The sequence below is a fragment of the Pangasianodon hypophthalmus genome, chromosome 18, assembly GCF_027358585.1.
Source record: "Pangasianodon hypophthalmus isolate fPanHyp1 chromosome 18, fPanHyp1.pri, whole genome shotgun sequence".
NCBI classification, from domain to species: domain Eukaryota; kingdom Metazoa; phylum Chordata; class Actinopteri; order Siluriformes; family Pangasiidae; genus Pangasianodon; species Pangasianodon hypophthalmus.
Genome location: NC_069727.1, coordinates 18,542,677 through 18,560,792, shown reverse-complemented (window position 1 = coordinate 18,560,792; position 18,116 = coordinate 18,542,677). Strand labels below are relative to the sequence as shown.

At 39.5% G+C, this 18,116-nt stretch overlaps 1 protein-coding gene across 1 annotated transcript in view; it reads right to left on the bottom strand.

Moving 5' to 3' along the window:
- arhgef39 (Rho guanine nucleotide exchange factor (GEF) 39) overlaps window positions 1-18,116 on the bottom strand; it is a 52,676-nt gene that overhangs the window by 28,846 nt on the left and 5,714 nt on the right. Inside the window, exons 2-5 of the mRNA XM_026922750.3 lie at window positions 16,343-16,554; window positions 15,550-15,644; window positions 8,637-8,757; window positions 4,509-4,627 (exon numbers count right to left, since the gene is read on the bottom strand). Coding sequence (XP_026778551.3) covers window positions 4,509-4,627; window positions 8,637-8,757; window positions 15,550-15,644; window positions 16,343-16,492 — 485 coding nt within the window. The 5' untranslated portion in view covers window positions 16,493-16,554. The remainder of the gene's footprint in view (window positions 1-4,508; window positions 4,628-8,636; window positions 8,758-15,549; window positions 15,645-16,342; window positions 16,555-18,116) is intronic.

Below are 18,116 nucleotides of genomic sequence, written 5' to 3'. Positions count from 1 at the left end.
ACGTAACAGGGGTCTGTATCTAAGCTGCGACATAATGGTGTTCAACTCCATTAGGAAATACTGTCACCTGCTATTTTTTCACATCTGTTCATGTAAAAGTGATGCAGCTGAGACGGTGCGGCCTGCTCAATGCTACAAAATAAGAAGGGGAAGGGTTAACAATTTCACAGGTTACTGGCCTACATTCATTCTCTAATTCAGTAACAAGCCTTTTCATTTCAAACACTTGCCAAAGATCTTGCCTGTGTTATGGGTCATGGTCACATGATAGAAGGAAGCAGATGAAGAGAGGATAGGAAAATAGAGATCAGGTAGTGAATAGAAACAAGAAGAGAGAGAGAGAGCGAGAGAGAGAGAGAGAGAGAGAGAGAGAGAGAGAGAGGGTGTAACAGTTTTGCCTTTTGCCTTTTCATCTTGAGTAGCCACTGAAAACCACTAAGGGTCCATTTCCTGAATTCTGTGTCTGTGTGTCATCAAAAACAGCATTCAGGGACTGATATCAAGTAGCACTTTTAAACTAGGAACCATAGTTCGACAGGAAATTAGAGGACATCTTACTAGCAAGAGATATATAAAAATATAGACCAATTTTGCTGTCATTTGATGCAAAACCAAATAAAATCCACTGAAAATTCTAAGCTTTTGAGAACAGAATTTCTATTTTTCTATATAGGCGCACTTCACTACAGCAGATGGTGGTGTCAAAATAAAAAAGTGCTCATATACCATTATATAAGGCAGAAAAGACACACTGTTATGCAAGTGAAAGAAATTTAAAGGTATAATTATCTCCATTGCAACGCTGACATCGTGTCTGCTTCTTTCACGTTTCGAAACTATATTTACAAAGTCGGAGTGACATGAAAGCCTAATTAAGATCGACTTGAGCAGCTTGATAAAGCAATGTCACATCATTTTCACTGGCTCTTAAGCATGTTTCAGCCCATTTCGCACCCTGTTACACTAATTAACAGCTGAGACCACGACCGCATGAAATTATATCCAACAAAATCGGCTGCTTAACAAAGGCGATTTTGACAGTTCTTGGACAGTCTAGAGGCTGGTGTAAGCATGACATCAAACAATAATTATGTCTGTCATCAAAAGCCTTTCCTCTGTACGTGGCGTGTGTTTGCGGTGACTCCGCCAAAGCAACCAAACAGAAAAAGGGACAACTCAAGCATGGAAAGCGTAACCTGGTGGTGACAGCTTTCCCGCACGGCTACAAGTGAGTCCCAACAAATTTCCCCACCAAAAAATTTTTTTCTCTCCCGTACGGACGCAGTCAGATGTAGGAAAGAGAGCGTTGAGTGATTTGACAGCCAACGAGAAGACTTTTGTCACATCAAAGGAAGCAGACTGGCCAGTGTCAGGAGACACTGATGCATAACCAAAATGCATTACGTTCACTTCAGAAAATGACTACATATCCATGTTGCCATCTTGTAGGAGCTGTCGAACGGCCGTAATCTCTCCGCAAAAGCAGATGGTTTAAAATGCACTGTGCTGGCGAACAATTCATTTCATTTGCACGTAATATGGAATTCAATGCCTGAGTTACTCTGACATCTGATGAGTCAAAACTTTCTGAGCCAATCTTAGTCAATACTTCAAGAGCTTGGAAAAAAAAAATATGTTCCACAAAACGATAAACCAAAGCGTTTATCACCAGAAGGGACACATGTGTATGTGTTTTTATATAGATGTATATATATTACACACACACGCACACGCATACATACAGACACACTATCACACTATAGACTTGTCCAGCACATCCCACAGATGCTCAACTGGATTGAGATCTGCGGGAATTTGGAGTCAACACCTTGAACTCCTTGTCACGTTCCCGTTCTTCAAACCATTCCTGAACAATGTTTGCAGTGTGGCAGGGCACATTATCCTGCTGAAAGAGGCCACTGCCATTAGGGAATACTGTGGCCATGAAGTGGTGTACTTGATCTACAACAATGTTTAGGTAGGTGTTACGTGTCAAAGTAACATCCACATGAATGCCAGGACCTGAGGTTTCCCAGCAGAACATTGCCCAGACCATCACACTGCCTCCGCCGGCTTGTCTTCTTCCCATTGTACATCCTGGTGCCATCTCTTCCCCAGGTAAGCGACACACACGCACCCGGCCTTCCACATGATGTAAAAGAAAACATGATTCATCAGACCAGGCCACCTTCTTCCATTGCTCCATGGTCCAATTCTGATGCTCACGTGCCCATTGTAGGTGCTTTTGGCAGTGTACAGGGGTCAGCATGGGCTCTCTGACCGGTCTGCTGCTACGCAGCCCCATACACAGCGAGCTGCGATGCACTGTGTGTTCTGACACCTTTCTATCAGAGCCAGCTTTAACTTTTTCAGCAATTTGTGCTACAGTAGCTCTTCTGTGGGATCAGACCAGACGGGCCTTCGCTTGAAGGCATCAGTGAGCCTTGGGAGCCCATGACCCTGTCGCTAGTTCACCGGTTGTCCTTCCTTGGACCACTTTTGGTAGGTACTAACCACTGCATACCGGGAACACCCCACAAGACCTGCTGTTTTGGAGATGCTCTGACCCAGTCGTTTAGCCGTCACAATTTGGCCCTTGTCAAAGTCGCTCAGATCCTTACACTTGCCCAATTGTTCCTGCATCCAACACATCAACTTCAAGAACTGACTGTTCACTTGCTGCCTAATATATCCCACCCCTTGACAGGTGCCATTGTAATGAGATAATCAATGTTATTCATGTCACCTGTCAGTGGTTTTAATGTTATGGCTGATCAATACAAATACAGACACATTCATAAGTATTTGGACAGTGACACAATTTTGGTAATTTTTCCTCTGTACACCACCACATTTGAAATGAAGCAATCGAATGTGGATGTAGACTTTCAGCTTTAATTCAAGAGGTTTACCAAAAATATTGCATTAACTGTTTAGGAATTACAGCCTTTTTCACAGGCTCAAAAGTAATCGGACAAACTAACAATCATAAATATTAGGATTAGTTTTATTACTTGGATGCAAAATAGTTTGCAGTCAATGACTGCCTGAAGTCTGGAACCCTATGGCCATCACCAAATGCTGAGTTTCCTCCCTTGAGATGATTTGCCAGGCCTTTACTGCAGCCGCCTTCAGTTGCTGCTTGTTTGTGGGTCTTTCTGCCTTCAGTTTTTTCTTCAGTAAGTGAAAAGCAGCTCAATTGGTTTGAGGTCATTGGATATTTAAGAACATTTAATTTCTTTGCCTTAAGAAGCTCTTAGGTTGCTTTCGCGGTACCTTTTGGGTCTTTATCCATCTGTACTGTGAAGCACTGTCCTATCAGTTTTGCGGCATTTGACTGAATGTGAGCAGAAAGTAGCTCTATACACTTCAGAATTCATCCTGCTACTTCTATTAGCGGTCACATCATTAATAAACACCAGTGACCCAGTTCCACTAGCAGCCATACATGCCCATGCCATAACACTGTCTCCACATGTTTGACAGATGATGTGGTATGCTTTGGATCATGAACCCTTCCTTTCCTTCTCCAACTCTTCTCTTCCCGTCATTCTGGTACAAGTTAATCTTGAATCAGAACTGGTCAGGCTTTTTTTTTTTTTTTTGTAGCAAAGTCTAACCTGGCCTTTCTGTTCTTGAATGTTACCAGCAGTTTGCATCTTGAGGTAAACCGTCTGTATTTACATTCATGAAGGTGTCTCTTGATTGTGGACTTTGACAATGATACACCTACCTCCTCCAGAGTGTTTTTGACTTAGCTAGATGTTGTGAAGGGGTTTTTCTTCACCAAGGAAAGGAGTGATCATCCACTTTACTTGTCCTCCGTGGTCTCCCAGGCCTTTTGGTGTTGCTAAGCTCGCCAGTGCATTCCTTATTTTTAAGAATGTACCAGATTGTTGATTTGGCCTCTCCTACAGTTTCTGCTATCTCTCATTGGTCTGTTTTGTTTTTTCAGCCTAATGACGGCCTCCTTCACCTGCATCAACACCTCTTTGGACGGCATATTGAGAGTTCCCATGAACAGCTAACAATTGCCAATTCAACGCTTGGAATCAACTCCAGACATTTTATCTCCTTAATTTTTAATGAAATAACGAGGAAACAGGCCACACCTGGCCAAGAAATTCCTAAACGGTTAATGCAATATTTTTGTTAAACCACTTGAATAATCTTGATTGCCTCTTTTCATATGCATTGTGGTGGTGTACAGAGGCATAAATATATACACACAATATTTTATATATATATATATATATATATATATATATATATATATATATATATATATATATATATACATACATACATATATACATACATATATATACATATATATATATATATATATATATATATATATATATATATATATATATATACACACACACACACACACACACACACACACACAGTGTATTTGTGTCTGTATTATTGAGAGGCTCTAAAATCTAAAAAATTGTGTGTGTGTGTGTGTGTGTGTGTGTGTGTGTGTGTATAGAGTCACTTACTGCTGAATGCGCTCTAGTGGAAGAGGAAGCAGGTCTTCAAGTTTCAGCTTGTGGAACTCAGGTCTGGCCTCCTGAAGCTTCTTAAATCTTCTGAACGCTTTGTTTTTCTTCAGGTGCACCTGAGAAAATTGAAAATAGAAAATATTCAACAGAATTCAGCTATCAAGATATTACAGCAATTTAAATTCTTAATTCAATGGTAACTTAGATACCAAAAAATTATAATATCTATTGAAATACATTATACAACAAGCACTGTTGAATTTTTGATTCTGATTGGTTAGAAGGTGTTGATTCATTTCCTAGAACAGCAGGTCTGAAGATAGTTCCATCCATAACTGACATGAACAGATGAGCAGTCTATGACATGAACAGATTTTAAAAATGTGTCTAAAAAAAAAGTTTTTGCTTATTTAATGTTTTTTGGAAGGAGTCTCCAGTGCCAGCACTTTTAACAGTCAGAGGTAAAGCTGTAACATTCATCAGGACATTCATCAGGACAGATGAGTTAGCCCTTTCCCGTTTCTCAGTAACATGACAAGCTATATTTTTTGTATTATTAATTTCAAGAGAGAGAAAAAAATAGAGGCTGGTGAGACAACTACTGTTTATAGCCATCATAAGGTAAGAGCTAACTAGTTTTGTGGATGTTCCACAACATGACATGTAACTATAAACAGATAAAAAGTACAATGTCTTTCTTTAATAAATAGAAAATTGTTAGCTTTGACAAACTGCTATAGCATAAGAGGAATAAAACACTACAGGATGTGCTGTTATTGATATATAATCCACTCTGGGGCAGTTACGGTAGTTCCTCACCAGTAACACCACCCCATCGCTGATAATTTTCCTACAACAGCACACCCCACAGAGATTTAGTCTCTCTGCTGTAACTTTGCCATCACTTACCATCCCATGCAGCTGGGTAAACTAAGTCAAGCATGCTCTGATCATCTATACAGAGGTCGCCATCAGCAGGAAAGACCACCAGCCATACACCAAAAACTAACCCTCTGTTTCTCATCAGAGCTTGATTTAAAGCTGACTTCTGTTTCTACACCACACTAAAATAAACACCGCCTACTGAATCAGTCTTCATTCTCAGTGACACACGTCTAGTGAGGTGTAATGAGCACCGAGTTGACCGTGCACACCTGCTCGACTGGATTTCATGGCTGAGGCAGCTGGGGTCCTTCCTCTGTGAAGCTGAGAGACACTAAATCACTGGCATGTAGATGGTCATGTAGGTTCATGTGGCTTTCATGGGAAAACCCTTCACATGGTCAGGTTGGTTTTGACATTTTCAGCTATATACAGTGGGGTCCAAAAGTCTGAGAGCACTAGTCAAAATGTGTCTATTTTGCATTCGTTTCTAATTTAATACAACAATTTTCAATATAAATTATATTATTGACAATAACTTGAAAAGTAGTGAAAAGTGAAAAGGAGAATCTTTGAGACATTTGCAGGAATTTCAGAGTTTCTTAGTATTTGGTTCGTCCCCTTTTTGCTTTAATGACAGCGTGCACTCGAGCTAGCATGGACACCACAAATTTGTCCAAAACCTTAAGATCCATTTTAGATCAAATCCGTCAGTGTCATCTGATCACATGCTTCAGTAGAAGAGATTAGACATGAGGAAAATCTGATCTTTTGTATAAAGCAGTTAGCCTGGTCTATCACACATTTGCTTACATTTCAATTCAATTCAATTTTAGGAATTTAGGAAAAACTCCCCGAGATGATATGAGGAAGAAACCTTGAGAGGAACCAGGCTCAAATTTAAACAGGGACTTAGAAATAAGATATTATTAAAAGGGTAATGAACATTTACTTTCTTTTGTTTTAAATATTCTGAAATTCTAAAACCTTCTTTCTAATTTTATTTTATTACTCTAGTTTATTTCCAATTTTAAATGAAAAACAACAACAACAACAACAACAACAGATTTTCAATGTGGTTTCAGATTTTTGGACACCAGTATATACTACAAGCTTCTCTGAACTGAAGTATGTTTCTCTTGCATGTATATCAAGCACAAATTATGGTATCTGGTGAAAAACAGGAGAAAATTACATTTAAACATTTCATTCCTACTGCGCTGCAGATACATCATGGCCATTTTGACAGCCGGTACCCGATTACAAACTGAACTGATTAGGCTTACGTCTGTTTGTCTACGGCACAGAGCTATTCAACAGCTTGATCAAGGCATGATATTCACTATGTGAGCAAATCACACTTCGATTACAAGGACAGTTTTTACCACCATGTTAGTTAAACTGGCTCCTTACGCAGTGCGATCTCTGCAGGAAGATAGCCTAAGCAAGATACTGTATGTGAATATGTGAAATATCTTAAAGGTGATGGCTTCAAATGTTACAAGCAGAATTTTGGCCAAAACTTGATTTTCATCTTCTTTGGCTGTTTCCAGCCACAGCAACATCTGAGGGATTTTTCCAGGCTGCTACACAAATGTGTTGTTTTATAGGGTTATGAGATGACTGTGAGAATGGTAAGTGTAATTATTTGGCTGATTTCAAAGCATGGAGGAAAAAAAAAAAAAAAAAAAAAAAAAAAACAGCTGCATGTGTACATATTTACGAAAATTCATAAGACTTACTTGTAATCATTTAAAAGTCTTAGTGTGGAATTTTAAAATTAAATATATTTATAGCAGGATTTTGAATAACACAGAACAAATCTGGTTACTGATAAAGACCGGTGGTTTTGTCAGCACTTAATTTCACTATGGACTAAATTGGACCCTTCTGTGCTAAAAAGAAAAAAAAGGTGTGGAAAACAGATTTTAATCTTTATCTCTTAGCAGAGAGAATTTGCTGAAAAGGCTGATTATGTCACTTAAACAAACTAACAACTAAACAAATATACACCAGGATGTAATAAGCTAATCATAAGCCCTTGCATTAAACAAAAATAAATTCTGCCCTTGCATCTGTAAGAGATCCTTTATTAGCTCACCCCAAGTCAATGACACAGCGGTGATCTGGAGGGACAGATTGCCGGTGTGTGAGTCACACGTCAGGGCAAACATGCTGCTCTGTGTTCCTGCAATTACTGCCATGTAGGCCTGGTGGGGGAATCGATGCTAACTCACACGGCTCGGTCCCGAATCGATGGGAATCAGTCAATTTGGCGCAGACATATCCCTCCTCTTAATTAAGACATTAATATCTGCGAAGCTCCAGGCTTCCCACGGATAAATAAGAGCAGATGTTAGTGATGCCTCAGCTCCGGGCTGATAGGTGAGGAAAACATTTGGAACATTTCTCTTCCTAAGACATGTTCGAGAATCACACTTTAATTTGATTCTGTCCAGTTTGGAAAAGGAGCCTGTCTGGTAGTTATCTCTAGCATTAGCATAGTGTGGTGATAATTCTTTAACTGCTACCTGATTTGGCTTAACAAGGAATCAGTCATCCATACACAGAGTGTAGGTGCCATACTGAAGGAGGAGCTAATTAGCAGAGAGAGAGAGAGAGAGAGAGAGAGAGAGAGAGAGAGAGAGAGAGAGAGAGAGATAGAAAGATTCCCTATTGCACTTTTTTTGGGGGGGCCAATTGACGGAGGCTGCCCACTTAAGTCAGGCCTAATGAGACGGGAGTGTTGGACTTAATGGTACCACTGGGCTTTGCCTGAGAGAGATCTGTTTGCACAGGGTGTCATCCACCAGCCTTAATCAGGTAGGTGGTGACGTTATTTTTTTTTTTAATCGCTCCAAACGTCAATCATTTTGAGTGGCGATCTTTGAATTACTGACCCAACAGTGAATTCTCTTTTCTTTTGCACAATGGGAGAAAAAAAGATTTGTCATTGATGAGCAACGATCCAAAGGTTTAATAAGTTCAGACTAATTAGAGCTGCAGAATGATGTACTGTCAATCTCACATATTACCATAGATCTATAACAAATACATATTTATGAATGTATATAGACAGGCATGACCACAAAGTTACACAATAGATGACCCCCTTTCAAAGACAAAACCAATTCACAGTGAAGTTGGAACTATAATGGAGAGAATTCAGCTTTGTAAATTGTATGCAGCTCATTTAAGAACTCAAAATTTGTTAAAAAGAACAACACGTCTGGCTGAACTTACTGCAAGGCTCTTCTTTGCTGTTTGGAAGTTGTCGACGTAGGTAGTGTAGAAATGCAGATGAGGGCAGAACTGGTCAAATCCGACACCAAACCTGCCGTCCTCCAGATGGCCAAGCAGCGTCCTGGTTCGAGCACAAAACATCTTTTTACAGCATTTAGGAGAAGTCCTTATCCAGAGCGACTAACTGAAGGGCTTTACAGTCGCTAATCCCAACACAACCGCTCTCGCTCTACTACAAGGTGAAACTGAAACATTTTTTAACATAAATGGTTCTGAAAAACTACAGACTATCCTGAACTGAAATACATTTTTCTTTTACAGGTATCTATATAGAACAATATAGCATTTTTAAAGTGAAAAGGGTGAAAATTGCATTTAAAGTTGAGATTTCGACTACAGCGCAGGAGCATGGCGGACATTTTGACAGCCAGTATCTGATTACAGACTGTCCGTTTCACTACAGCATGTAGCGATCCAGCAACCTGATCAAAACATGACATTCACTGCATGAGAAAATCACGCTTAACCAGCAAGGTTTTAGACATCTTTAAGCAGACTGATGGTTTTTACCTCCATGTTTGTTAAACTGGCTCCTTACAAAACATGATCTCTGCAGGAAGACAGCCTTGGCAACATATGTAAATAACAAGTAAGTAAAAACAACTGCATGTCATTTTGGTGAAATATATTTACGGTTTTTTTAAAGCAGAGATGTCAAAGCATGTTACAGGCAGAAAAAAACGGTTTTTGGCCAAAACCTGATTGTCATTTTTGGCTGTTTAGCAGAAATCAGCCACAGCGACTTCCAATGTTTTCCCAAACCACCACACAAATAGGCCAAGATCTAAGCCAGAGTCTACTGCCATTAAGGTACAGCCTTTTAAAGAGGAGTTGGTAGGAGAGTTTGTATGATAAGAAAGCAAGAGTACAGGCCAAAGGTATTTTTTTTTTTTTAATTGTGTAGATTTAGATCATGCTTGTATAAGTGTTTAGAAAAGAGGTGGGTCTTTATTTGAAAACAGCCAGTGACTGAGTTTCTCATACATCAAGGGAGAGTTCAGTACAGAGAAAAGTCTTGATGCATGTCTTCCTTGTGTCCTGAGGGATGAGGAGTCGAGGGAATGTGGTACAGAGCAGTTTGATTTGTCAGGTAGGTGAGGGCTCATCTATGGCTTTGTAGATAAGCATCAGTGTTTGGGGTGACGTGGGAGGACGTGGAAAACATGTCAGTATGAAATCTATTTTGTTGACTTGATTAACTGCGACTAAAGGATCTGCACATCAACAGATCACTAATTAACTTTGAAAACATACGCTAGACGTATGAGAAATATTTGCACTATTTAACACATGGGTGCATTGATGCTGTTGGTAAATAAATACAGCCTCACCTGGCAGCTTCTCCTGTGCCGGAGCTTCCATTTAAGCATCGTGCATGCACAGCCACGGTGAAATAAAAAAAAACAAAAACAAAACGGAGTCCTATTTTGAAAATTGAGGCGTATGTAAGTGGAAAAATAACGAGGGGGTTATGCAAAGTTCATAGGTAGAGCTGTTTGCAAATGAAAGTGTTTGTGTGGCGTCGACTAAGGCCTGACAGTTGGCTGTGACAGTGGTTCGAGACCAATGCAGTAGGGTTAGGGCCTAAGGGCATCACTGTGGCATTTTCTACAGCACAAATCCAGGAACAAAACACACCCAAGTGGAGCACGCACACAGACGCCTCGGCTGCCACACACATTACAGCGACGCAGACGGAATTCAAGGATGTGAGGAAGAGGGCGCTGACGCTTGTGAGGGAGCTTATTATCCAAACTTACAGATAGGTAGCACACACACACACACACACACACACACACTCTATCTCTCTCTTTCTCCCTCTCCCTTTCTCGCTCTCTAATGATGTTCCCTGAGACTTTACATCCTTACATACAGGAAGAAGGAACACTTTTTGCAGTTGAAGTTGATTTAAATAGATTTTAATGAAGTTGCAAGACAAAGGTAGCCGCTGTTCGTAATCAGTAGATGCTGGAGCAGCCGAGAGAGTTGTAACGAGGGCAAAGGCTGGGGAAAAGCCGTGCTTCCCATTTCCGTCCTCTCACAGCCAGAGGCTATTGTAATAAATATGATATTACGAATTACATTTTTATGGGTTTTTTTGAAGGCAATTAAATTTTTTGGCCACCAGGAAGACGCCAAAGATAACATTAGCATTCCTTCTGTGTCGCCTTAATCCACATTAATTCGTAGCAGTTGCGACATCTGGGGTGGGCACAGACTCGACTAAACAATGGCTTCATTCGTGGAGAACTGGGACAGATGAATATTAATTATTATTGCTAAGTAGTTAACACACAAGCAAACACAAACAAAAGAAGATAAAACAACACAATTTAGAAGCATGATCCATACACAGAGCATCATTCAGCCTGAACAGCACTTTCTTCACTACCAACGACAACAAGCAGTGTCCTATATAAGAGCTATTATTAGATGTTTGCGCACCACATTTACATTTACAGTCGTTCCATCTGTTTTACATATTTACTATTCAAGTGTGTTTTTGTCTCTGCACAATCTCAACACTTGCAAGCAGGTTAATGTGAGTTTATGTGCAGGCTGAGATCACTATTGGAGAAACTATGATACTATGAACTATGATTTGCTATGATAGCTGTGCTTTTTATCAAGGCCTTTAAATTCTATCAAAAAGATTTTTGTGAAAAAAAGTGCTGTTGTTATTCCAACTTAATATTTCATGGTTTTGACGCAATATCTTGAAATAATGAGTTATGACGATGTATAATATTCAGGTTAATATTTAATAAATCTTATTAATAGATTGTGGTGTGTTAAAGTATTGAGTCGAAATAATGAGATAACTTGAAAGCATGACAATAATATCTTGAAATAAGTCAAAATAATGAAATATTAAGTAAAAAATAATGACAGCGTTTTAACTGCACAACTTTCAGGTTCAGGGCTTCTGTAGTTCTTTCGCTTAACAGGATACACACACACACACACACACACACACACACACACACACACACACACACACACAGAGTATATATACTGTACACACACATATTTGATTTGTATATATTGCATTTTGTTGTCTGATATTTCTACTTCTGTAACATAGCTACACTTTATTATGTTTGTATGTATGTGCATGTCTGTTTTTATTTTTATTTTTATTTCTACATAGTTTGTGTTTATCTTGGCATTCAATGTGGACAGCAAAGAAAGAATTTCATTGTTCAGGGAAACTTGGTTTCCTCACTGTGCACATGACAATAAATGCTTTGAATCTTGAATCTTGATTTGTTAATTATATATACAATATATAACGTGTTGATATTTATACAATAAATAATCAGCTTAATAAACTTAAAAATAAATTTGAACTTTATAAACAATAGTATCAGTCCATCAGTATTATTAATGGGTAATTTAGCTTAATAATAATGGGTTAATTGTGATTTAACTCTTAAGAAATACTGTGCTTATAAATTTAGCAATTAGTAGTGTTAATGAATAGATAATAAAGCAAGAATTTATTAAAGCTATACCAACTGAGGAGCGTCAGAAGCACATGACCAAGTTCAAAACCTTGAAGATATCATCTCATAATCTCAGTTATATGTATTGTGATGTTGCAAGAGGGACTTCTAGCTGTCGAGAGCGAGTCTGGTACTTTTCCGCTACTAGACCTGGCTACTTTCACAGGAAGAGTGTTCGACTGACAGATGACCTACCACAGTCTTTTCCGCAGGGACCATCGACAAACATGCAGAGACATCATTTTACCTCACAACTAACTGCTTCAAACTAAATTTATACTGATAACTTTTACAAATTAAATGCTGTGAACTGCCAATATTGCTAAAAAATTTGGTTAAAAAAAATATAAAAAATCTTGCCACAAAAACAGTAGTGTATGTGGGTGGATGGGCCTCTGCGCTACTTTAGTATAAAAAAAATAAATAAATAAATAAAAAAGGCAGAAAAGTGTTGTTTTCAGGTACCTCCCATTGCCATTTTCAGGTACCTCCCATTGCCGTTTCCACGTACCTCCCATTGCCGTTTCCACGTACTTCCCATTGCCGTTTCCACGTACCTCCCATTGCCGTTTCCACGTACCTCCCATTGCCGTTTCCACGTACCTCCCATTGCCGTTTCCACGTACCTCCCATTGCTATGTAGCAAGGGCTCTAAACAAGGCTCCTAAATGCTACGGCTAAACGGTAGATGTTGGCACCTCTGTTGCTTTTTGTGTTCAAAAGATTCTTTTCCTGGAAACGGGTGAACAGAAGTTCAGGGAGCCAATCAGATAGCAGCCTGAGACTTCTGGCCAGACAAGAGTACAAAACATATCGGCCACTCTGTTAGTCAAGAGCACAGTGTCTGAGGCTGAAACTATTTACACTGAAGCACTTTTACCCTCAGCTATTGACAGATTGCTTCTTTTTATATTTGTTACAACAATACTTCTCTAGCTGACAGGTCAGTGTTTAGAATGACATGCAGACATGATTACTGCTAATAACAAGTCATTACTTTAAAGTGGACTCTATGCGTCGACTTAATTTGTTCCTTCAAGACTCACCATCTGTTCCAACATTGAGTTTAATCAAACCCCGGCAGACCTAATCTAACTCACTATATAATCACCAAGCCTTTGGTGTTTAACTCGAAGATTCTTGACTCGTGGGTGGTTGAAATGAATATCACATTCATGATATTCATAGAGAAAATCAGTGCCAAGTATGTGTGGTGTGACTTCAGTATAAAAATTGCATTAAAACCATACTTAAATTTTTGCTGCAATTTATGAAAAAGCATGGTTTTCCTACATCAGATGTTAATGCACACCTAAAAACGCTGCCTGATAAGTGCAGATTCATCAACCCCTACTGTCTGTTCGGGGATGTAAATTGAGAGGCTGGCATTACGGCTCACGCAGACATTCAATAACCGATTCTAATGATGATATATGATAACTGAGTACCAATTTATCCAATACATCAGCCTCTGTAACTCAGCCCTCCATCTTCATTCAGCCGCTGCAGCCCGTCAGTCTGGCAATGATGGGAGCCTCAGGGACTCATAGTGATTCATTATTCACACCGCAAATATGATTCTCAATCAACATGGCAGAGGATGAGTCCCTTTCACTGCTGTCACTGTTTTGTCTTGCTGGTTGTCTGAAAGGCTAAATGTGTGCACGGTCGGTGTAGAGCCCAACACCGTCCAATCATGTTAGAACCCAGATGATCCTATCAGACATGCATCTGTATTGATCATGTCATTAAATATGGCAAATACCAGTCCAGCTTCAGGTAGGAGTAATATCTTTTTTTTTTTTTAGGGTAGCCCATACAAAAATAAACACAAAATAAGCTGGAGGCTTTCTTTCTCTGTTGTTTTTGGACATTAAGAGGGGGATTTGACTGCTTGTGTGTTGCTTTCATGTGCACTAAACCTGCACCACATCAAAAAATTCACAGTTCTTCACAAGAGCTCCTTAGTCCATACAGAGAAATCCAGCATTCACGAGAGCGACTTCTTGACACTTGTTTAGTTAATTTGGTAGTTTGTTCTACCCACCCTGGAAGATCAATGCTCAGACTGGACTTCAAGCTAGCTTTTCTTCTTCCTCCCGTTGTGTTATTTCATCTTCGTTCTTTCATTTCTCCCTGGCCTGGCTTTTCATTTGGGCCGGCTGTCATGAAGCGAGGTTCCCTCAAGCAGAGAATCCGAAAGGCCCGCACACAAGTCACAACTAGACTTCATAAATGAGTACTGAGAGCTCCGGCCCCCATTAAAAACAGCAGGCCTCGTAGCAAACAAGCTGCTTTCTGAAGCTCAAGCTGCTACAGGAGGGTTAAAAAAAACAGGCTGGTAAAGAGAGTTGGAATGTCCCTGAAAAATGCATGTGCTTCTGTTCAAAACATCAGCATTTATTAAAACATGCTGTAATCAATGTGTGCTGCTTGGAGGACATAAGTGCCAGTCATTATGAGGAAGAATGGGAGTGATAGTGAGCGTGTTAGAGCAGAGGAGTGCAGTTAGGAGAAAGTGCAGCTGTAAGCCTAAACGCAGGAGCTTCATTGATTCCTGATCTCACTTTACACAATACAGAGATAAGACTCAGAGTTTTCAAACTTCATTTCACTTTCACTCCTCGATTAATACTCACAACCTTCTCATTCTCTTTAAGCACTATCTCACGCTGTCTCTCTCTCTCTCTCTTACGCTCTTACTATCTGTGGGTCTCGCTCTGTCTCACGTTCTCACTGTGTCTCTCACTAACTGTATGTCTCTCGCTCCCTGTCTGTCACTATGTCTTCTCTCTCTCTCTCTCTCTCAGTCAGTCTGTCTCTCTCTGTCTCACTGTGTCTCTCACTAACTGTATGTCTCTCGCTCCCTGTCTGTCACTATGTCTTCTCTCTCTCTCTCTCTCTCTCTCTCTGTCAGTCTGTCTCTCTCTCTCTCTGTCTCACTGTGCCTCTCACTATCTGTATGTCTCTCGCTCTATGTCTGTCTCTCTTTGTCTCTCTCTCTCGATCCCCTCTTTTTCTGTCTCACTCTCTGTTTGTCTCTCTTGCGCTGTCTCGATCTTTCTCCTTCTGTCTGTCTATCTCTCTCTTGGTCTCTGTCCATCTATCTGTCTCTTTATACATCTCTTTCATTCTCTCTCACTCCCTATTTATCTCTCTCTTTCTCTCTCTCCCTCCCTGTCTATTTCTCTTCCTGACCATCTCTCTCCCTCCATCTCTTTCTGCCTTTCTCTACACCCATTTCTCTCTCCCACCATCTTTTTCTCTCCCCTTCTCTCTCTCTCTCTCTCAGACACACACACCCACACACCCAGCAATATGCAGTTAATTATTGAAAGGATACTTACTGGTTTACTAAATGAATTGATTTAATTGAACTGAAGATGCTCTCTCTAATGTCCTGCCTCAGGGTTCCTTTGGCCTTCAGAATCTCCACAAAGTACTAGAGAAGAGATGGAGAGACGAGAAGGAGGAGAAAATTAAATCGTTCCGATGCCACTCGTTCATAACTCTTCATCTTGTGAGTGTCACCTTACACCCAGCACACCCTTGAGACACAGAGGAAAGCATTTTGCATCAATGGCACCTCAATTATTTTTAAAAGGTTAGGCGCATAACTAATTCAACACGACCCAAGGGCAGGGGAAAACCTGAAGGAGAATATATAGATTCTCATAAAAATGTGCGTGGGGTTTAATAATCAGCCACTTACCTAACATAACACGCTGCAAAACAAGAGGAATAATGCGGTACACCGTGTTCACTCTCCAGGTTCAAATATTAATCGTTATGACGCATGCAGAAACAATGACAAATACAGAAACAGCTGCAGTGCTCTCAGGTCATTTAGGAATAAAATGAGCTGTGCAAATTGAATGTGCTCAAGGCCTTCGGTGAGTTAGAAACCACAGAAGGAAAATTGTGTGATAATGTCGAGAATCACTCAAGAGTAAAATAGAAACTTTAGGAGTACTACTTTCAGGCATAGATGAGTGGAACTCCGAGATATCGAGTAATAACTTGTATTTTCGTGCAACTTTTACATTTCAGCACAAAACCATTAAATTCTTAAACAAATTTTAGACCAAATCTCTTTTGCGTGATTGCTAAAATGAAGTACAGAAGCAGTCAAAGCCTCACTGTGGTGATAAGCTCCAGCTTTTCGCAGTATCTCTGTTCGCTCTGGACCAGTTCTCGTCCTGTCCGCTTCCTCTTCCTGTCCCAACGTTCCCGCTGCTCTTGAATGCTGCGCACGCCTGCAGGAACGCACGGGCTCGGAGAAAAACTCATGACTGTCCAGCTGGGGGTGCTGTCTCCAGAGCAGGGAGGGGGTTCCTTTATTCTGAAATATTCTGAAAAATACGAAACAGACCGTGAGGATATTATATGATCTCTTACGGTTGATCAATGTCCTGAGTAATATCTAATGTTCTTAGCACTTTATAACTTGATTAGGCCTGTCGCTGTTACTATTACTTATGCTACATCGCTATGATTAGCATTGATTTTTTTTCTATAACAGCAGGTCTGACAGTAGTGCTGGCTATAATTCAAATCACAGTATTATATTGATGCCCTTATCAGTATAATACACTCACATTTCTAAAGTAATAACTCACACTAGGACTTTACATACACACATGTAAAAAATTATTTATGGAAGGAGTCTCCAGTGTCAGTGCTTTGTAACAGTCAGAGGTAAATCTGTTCCTTTAAGTTTTCAAATACATTGCAATGTGTGGTTTCTTGGTAACATGATAAGTTGCATTTTTTGTCTTTTTAATTTCAAGAAGCAGAAAAAGAGAGGCAGGTGACAGAACATGTAACTGTAATTGGATAAAAAGTACATGTTCATTACTAAAAAAAAAATGGTACTCATCAAAAAGCTATGGTACAAGAAGGATAAAACACTTTGGGATGTGCTGTTACAGGAAAACTTCAGGGTGGTAAAAAAAATAATAATAATAATAAATAAAAATCACACCACCATCAGCATGTGGATTATTCTCCTGTAACAACATGCTCCAAAGTGTTTTATTCCTTAGATAATTTCTCATATCATAATCTTATTGTACTGGCCACATGTTTCAGGATTTTGATTGGCTATTCACACTTCTATGTATGCACTGTGAAAATGGAGGGACTCTGTAAAAAAAATGGCTGTAATTCCTAAACGGTTAATGCAATATTTTTGTTAAACCTCTTGAATTAAAGCTGAAAGTCTACACTTCAATCACATCTTGATTGCTTGATTTCAAATCCATTGTGGTGGTGTAGAGAGGCAAATTTACCAAAATTGTGTCACTGTCCAAATACTTATGGACCTGACTGTATGTGCACCAGTTTCCAATGAAAAACAAACTTTTGAACATTGTGATTCATTGCGCGTCTTGAAGCAAGATATTGTCACTCAAATTTAGTGGAGATGTAACTTAGACATGAAAACATGTCATAGATAAGATTTTACATTATTTATTTATTTTTTTTTTTCCCAGTATTGCAAAGTATTTGAGTATACAGTCTCATCCGAAAGTATTGGAACAGCAAGGCCAATTCTTTTGTTTTTCTGTACACTGAAGACATCGGGGTTTGAGATCAAAAGAAGAATACGAGACAATAGATCAGAATTTCAGCTTTCATTTCCTAATATTTACATATAGATGTGTTAACCTTATGAACACGGCATCTTTTGTTTGAACGCACCCATTTTTTGAGTGACCGAAAATATTGGAACATGTGACTGACAGGAGTTTCTTGTTGCCCAGCTGTGCCCTGTTAGACTGATTGATTGCTTAAACAATTAATAGCTCTGAATGTCTACTTCTGATTTGAAGAAACACCCAAAAACAACAGTCAGTGACATCAACAACCTCCATAGGGCAGGGGTGAAGGTATCACAATACACCATTCGAAG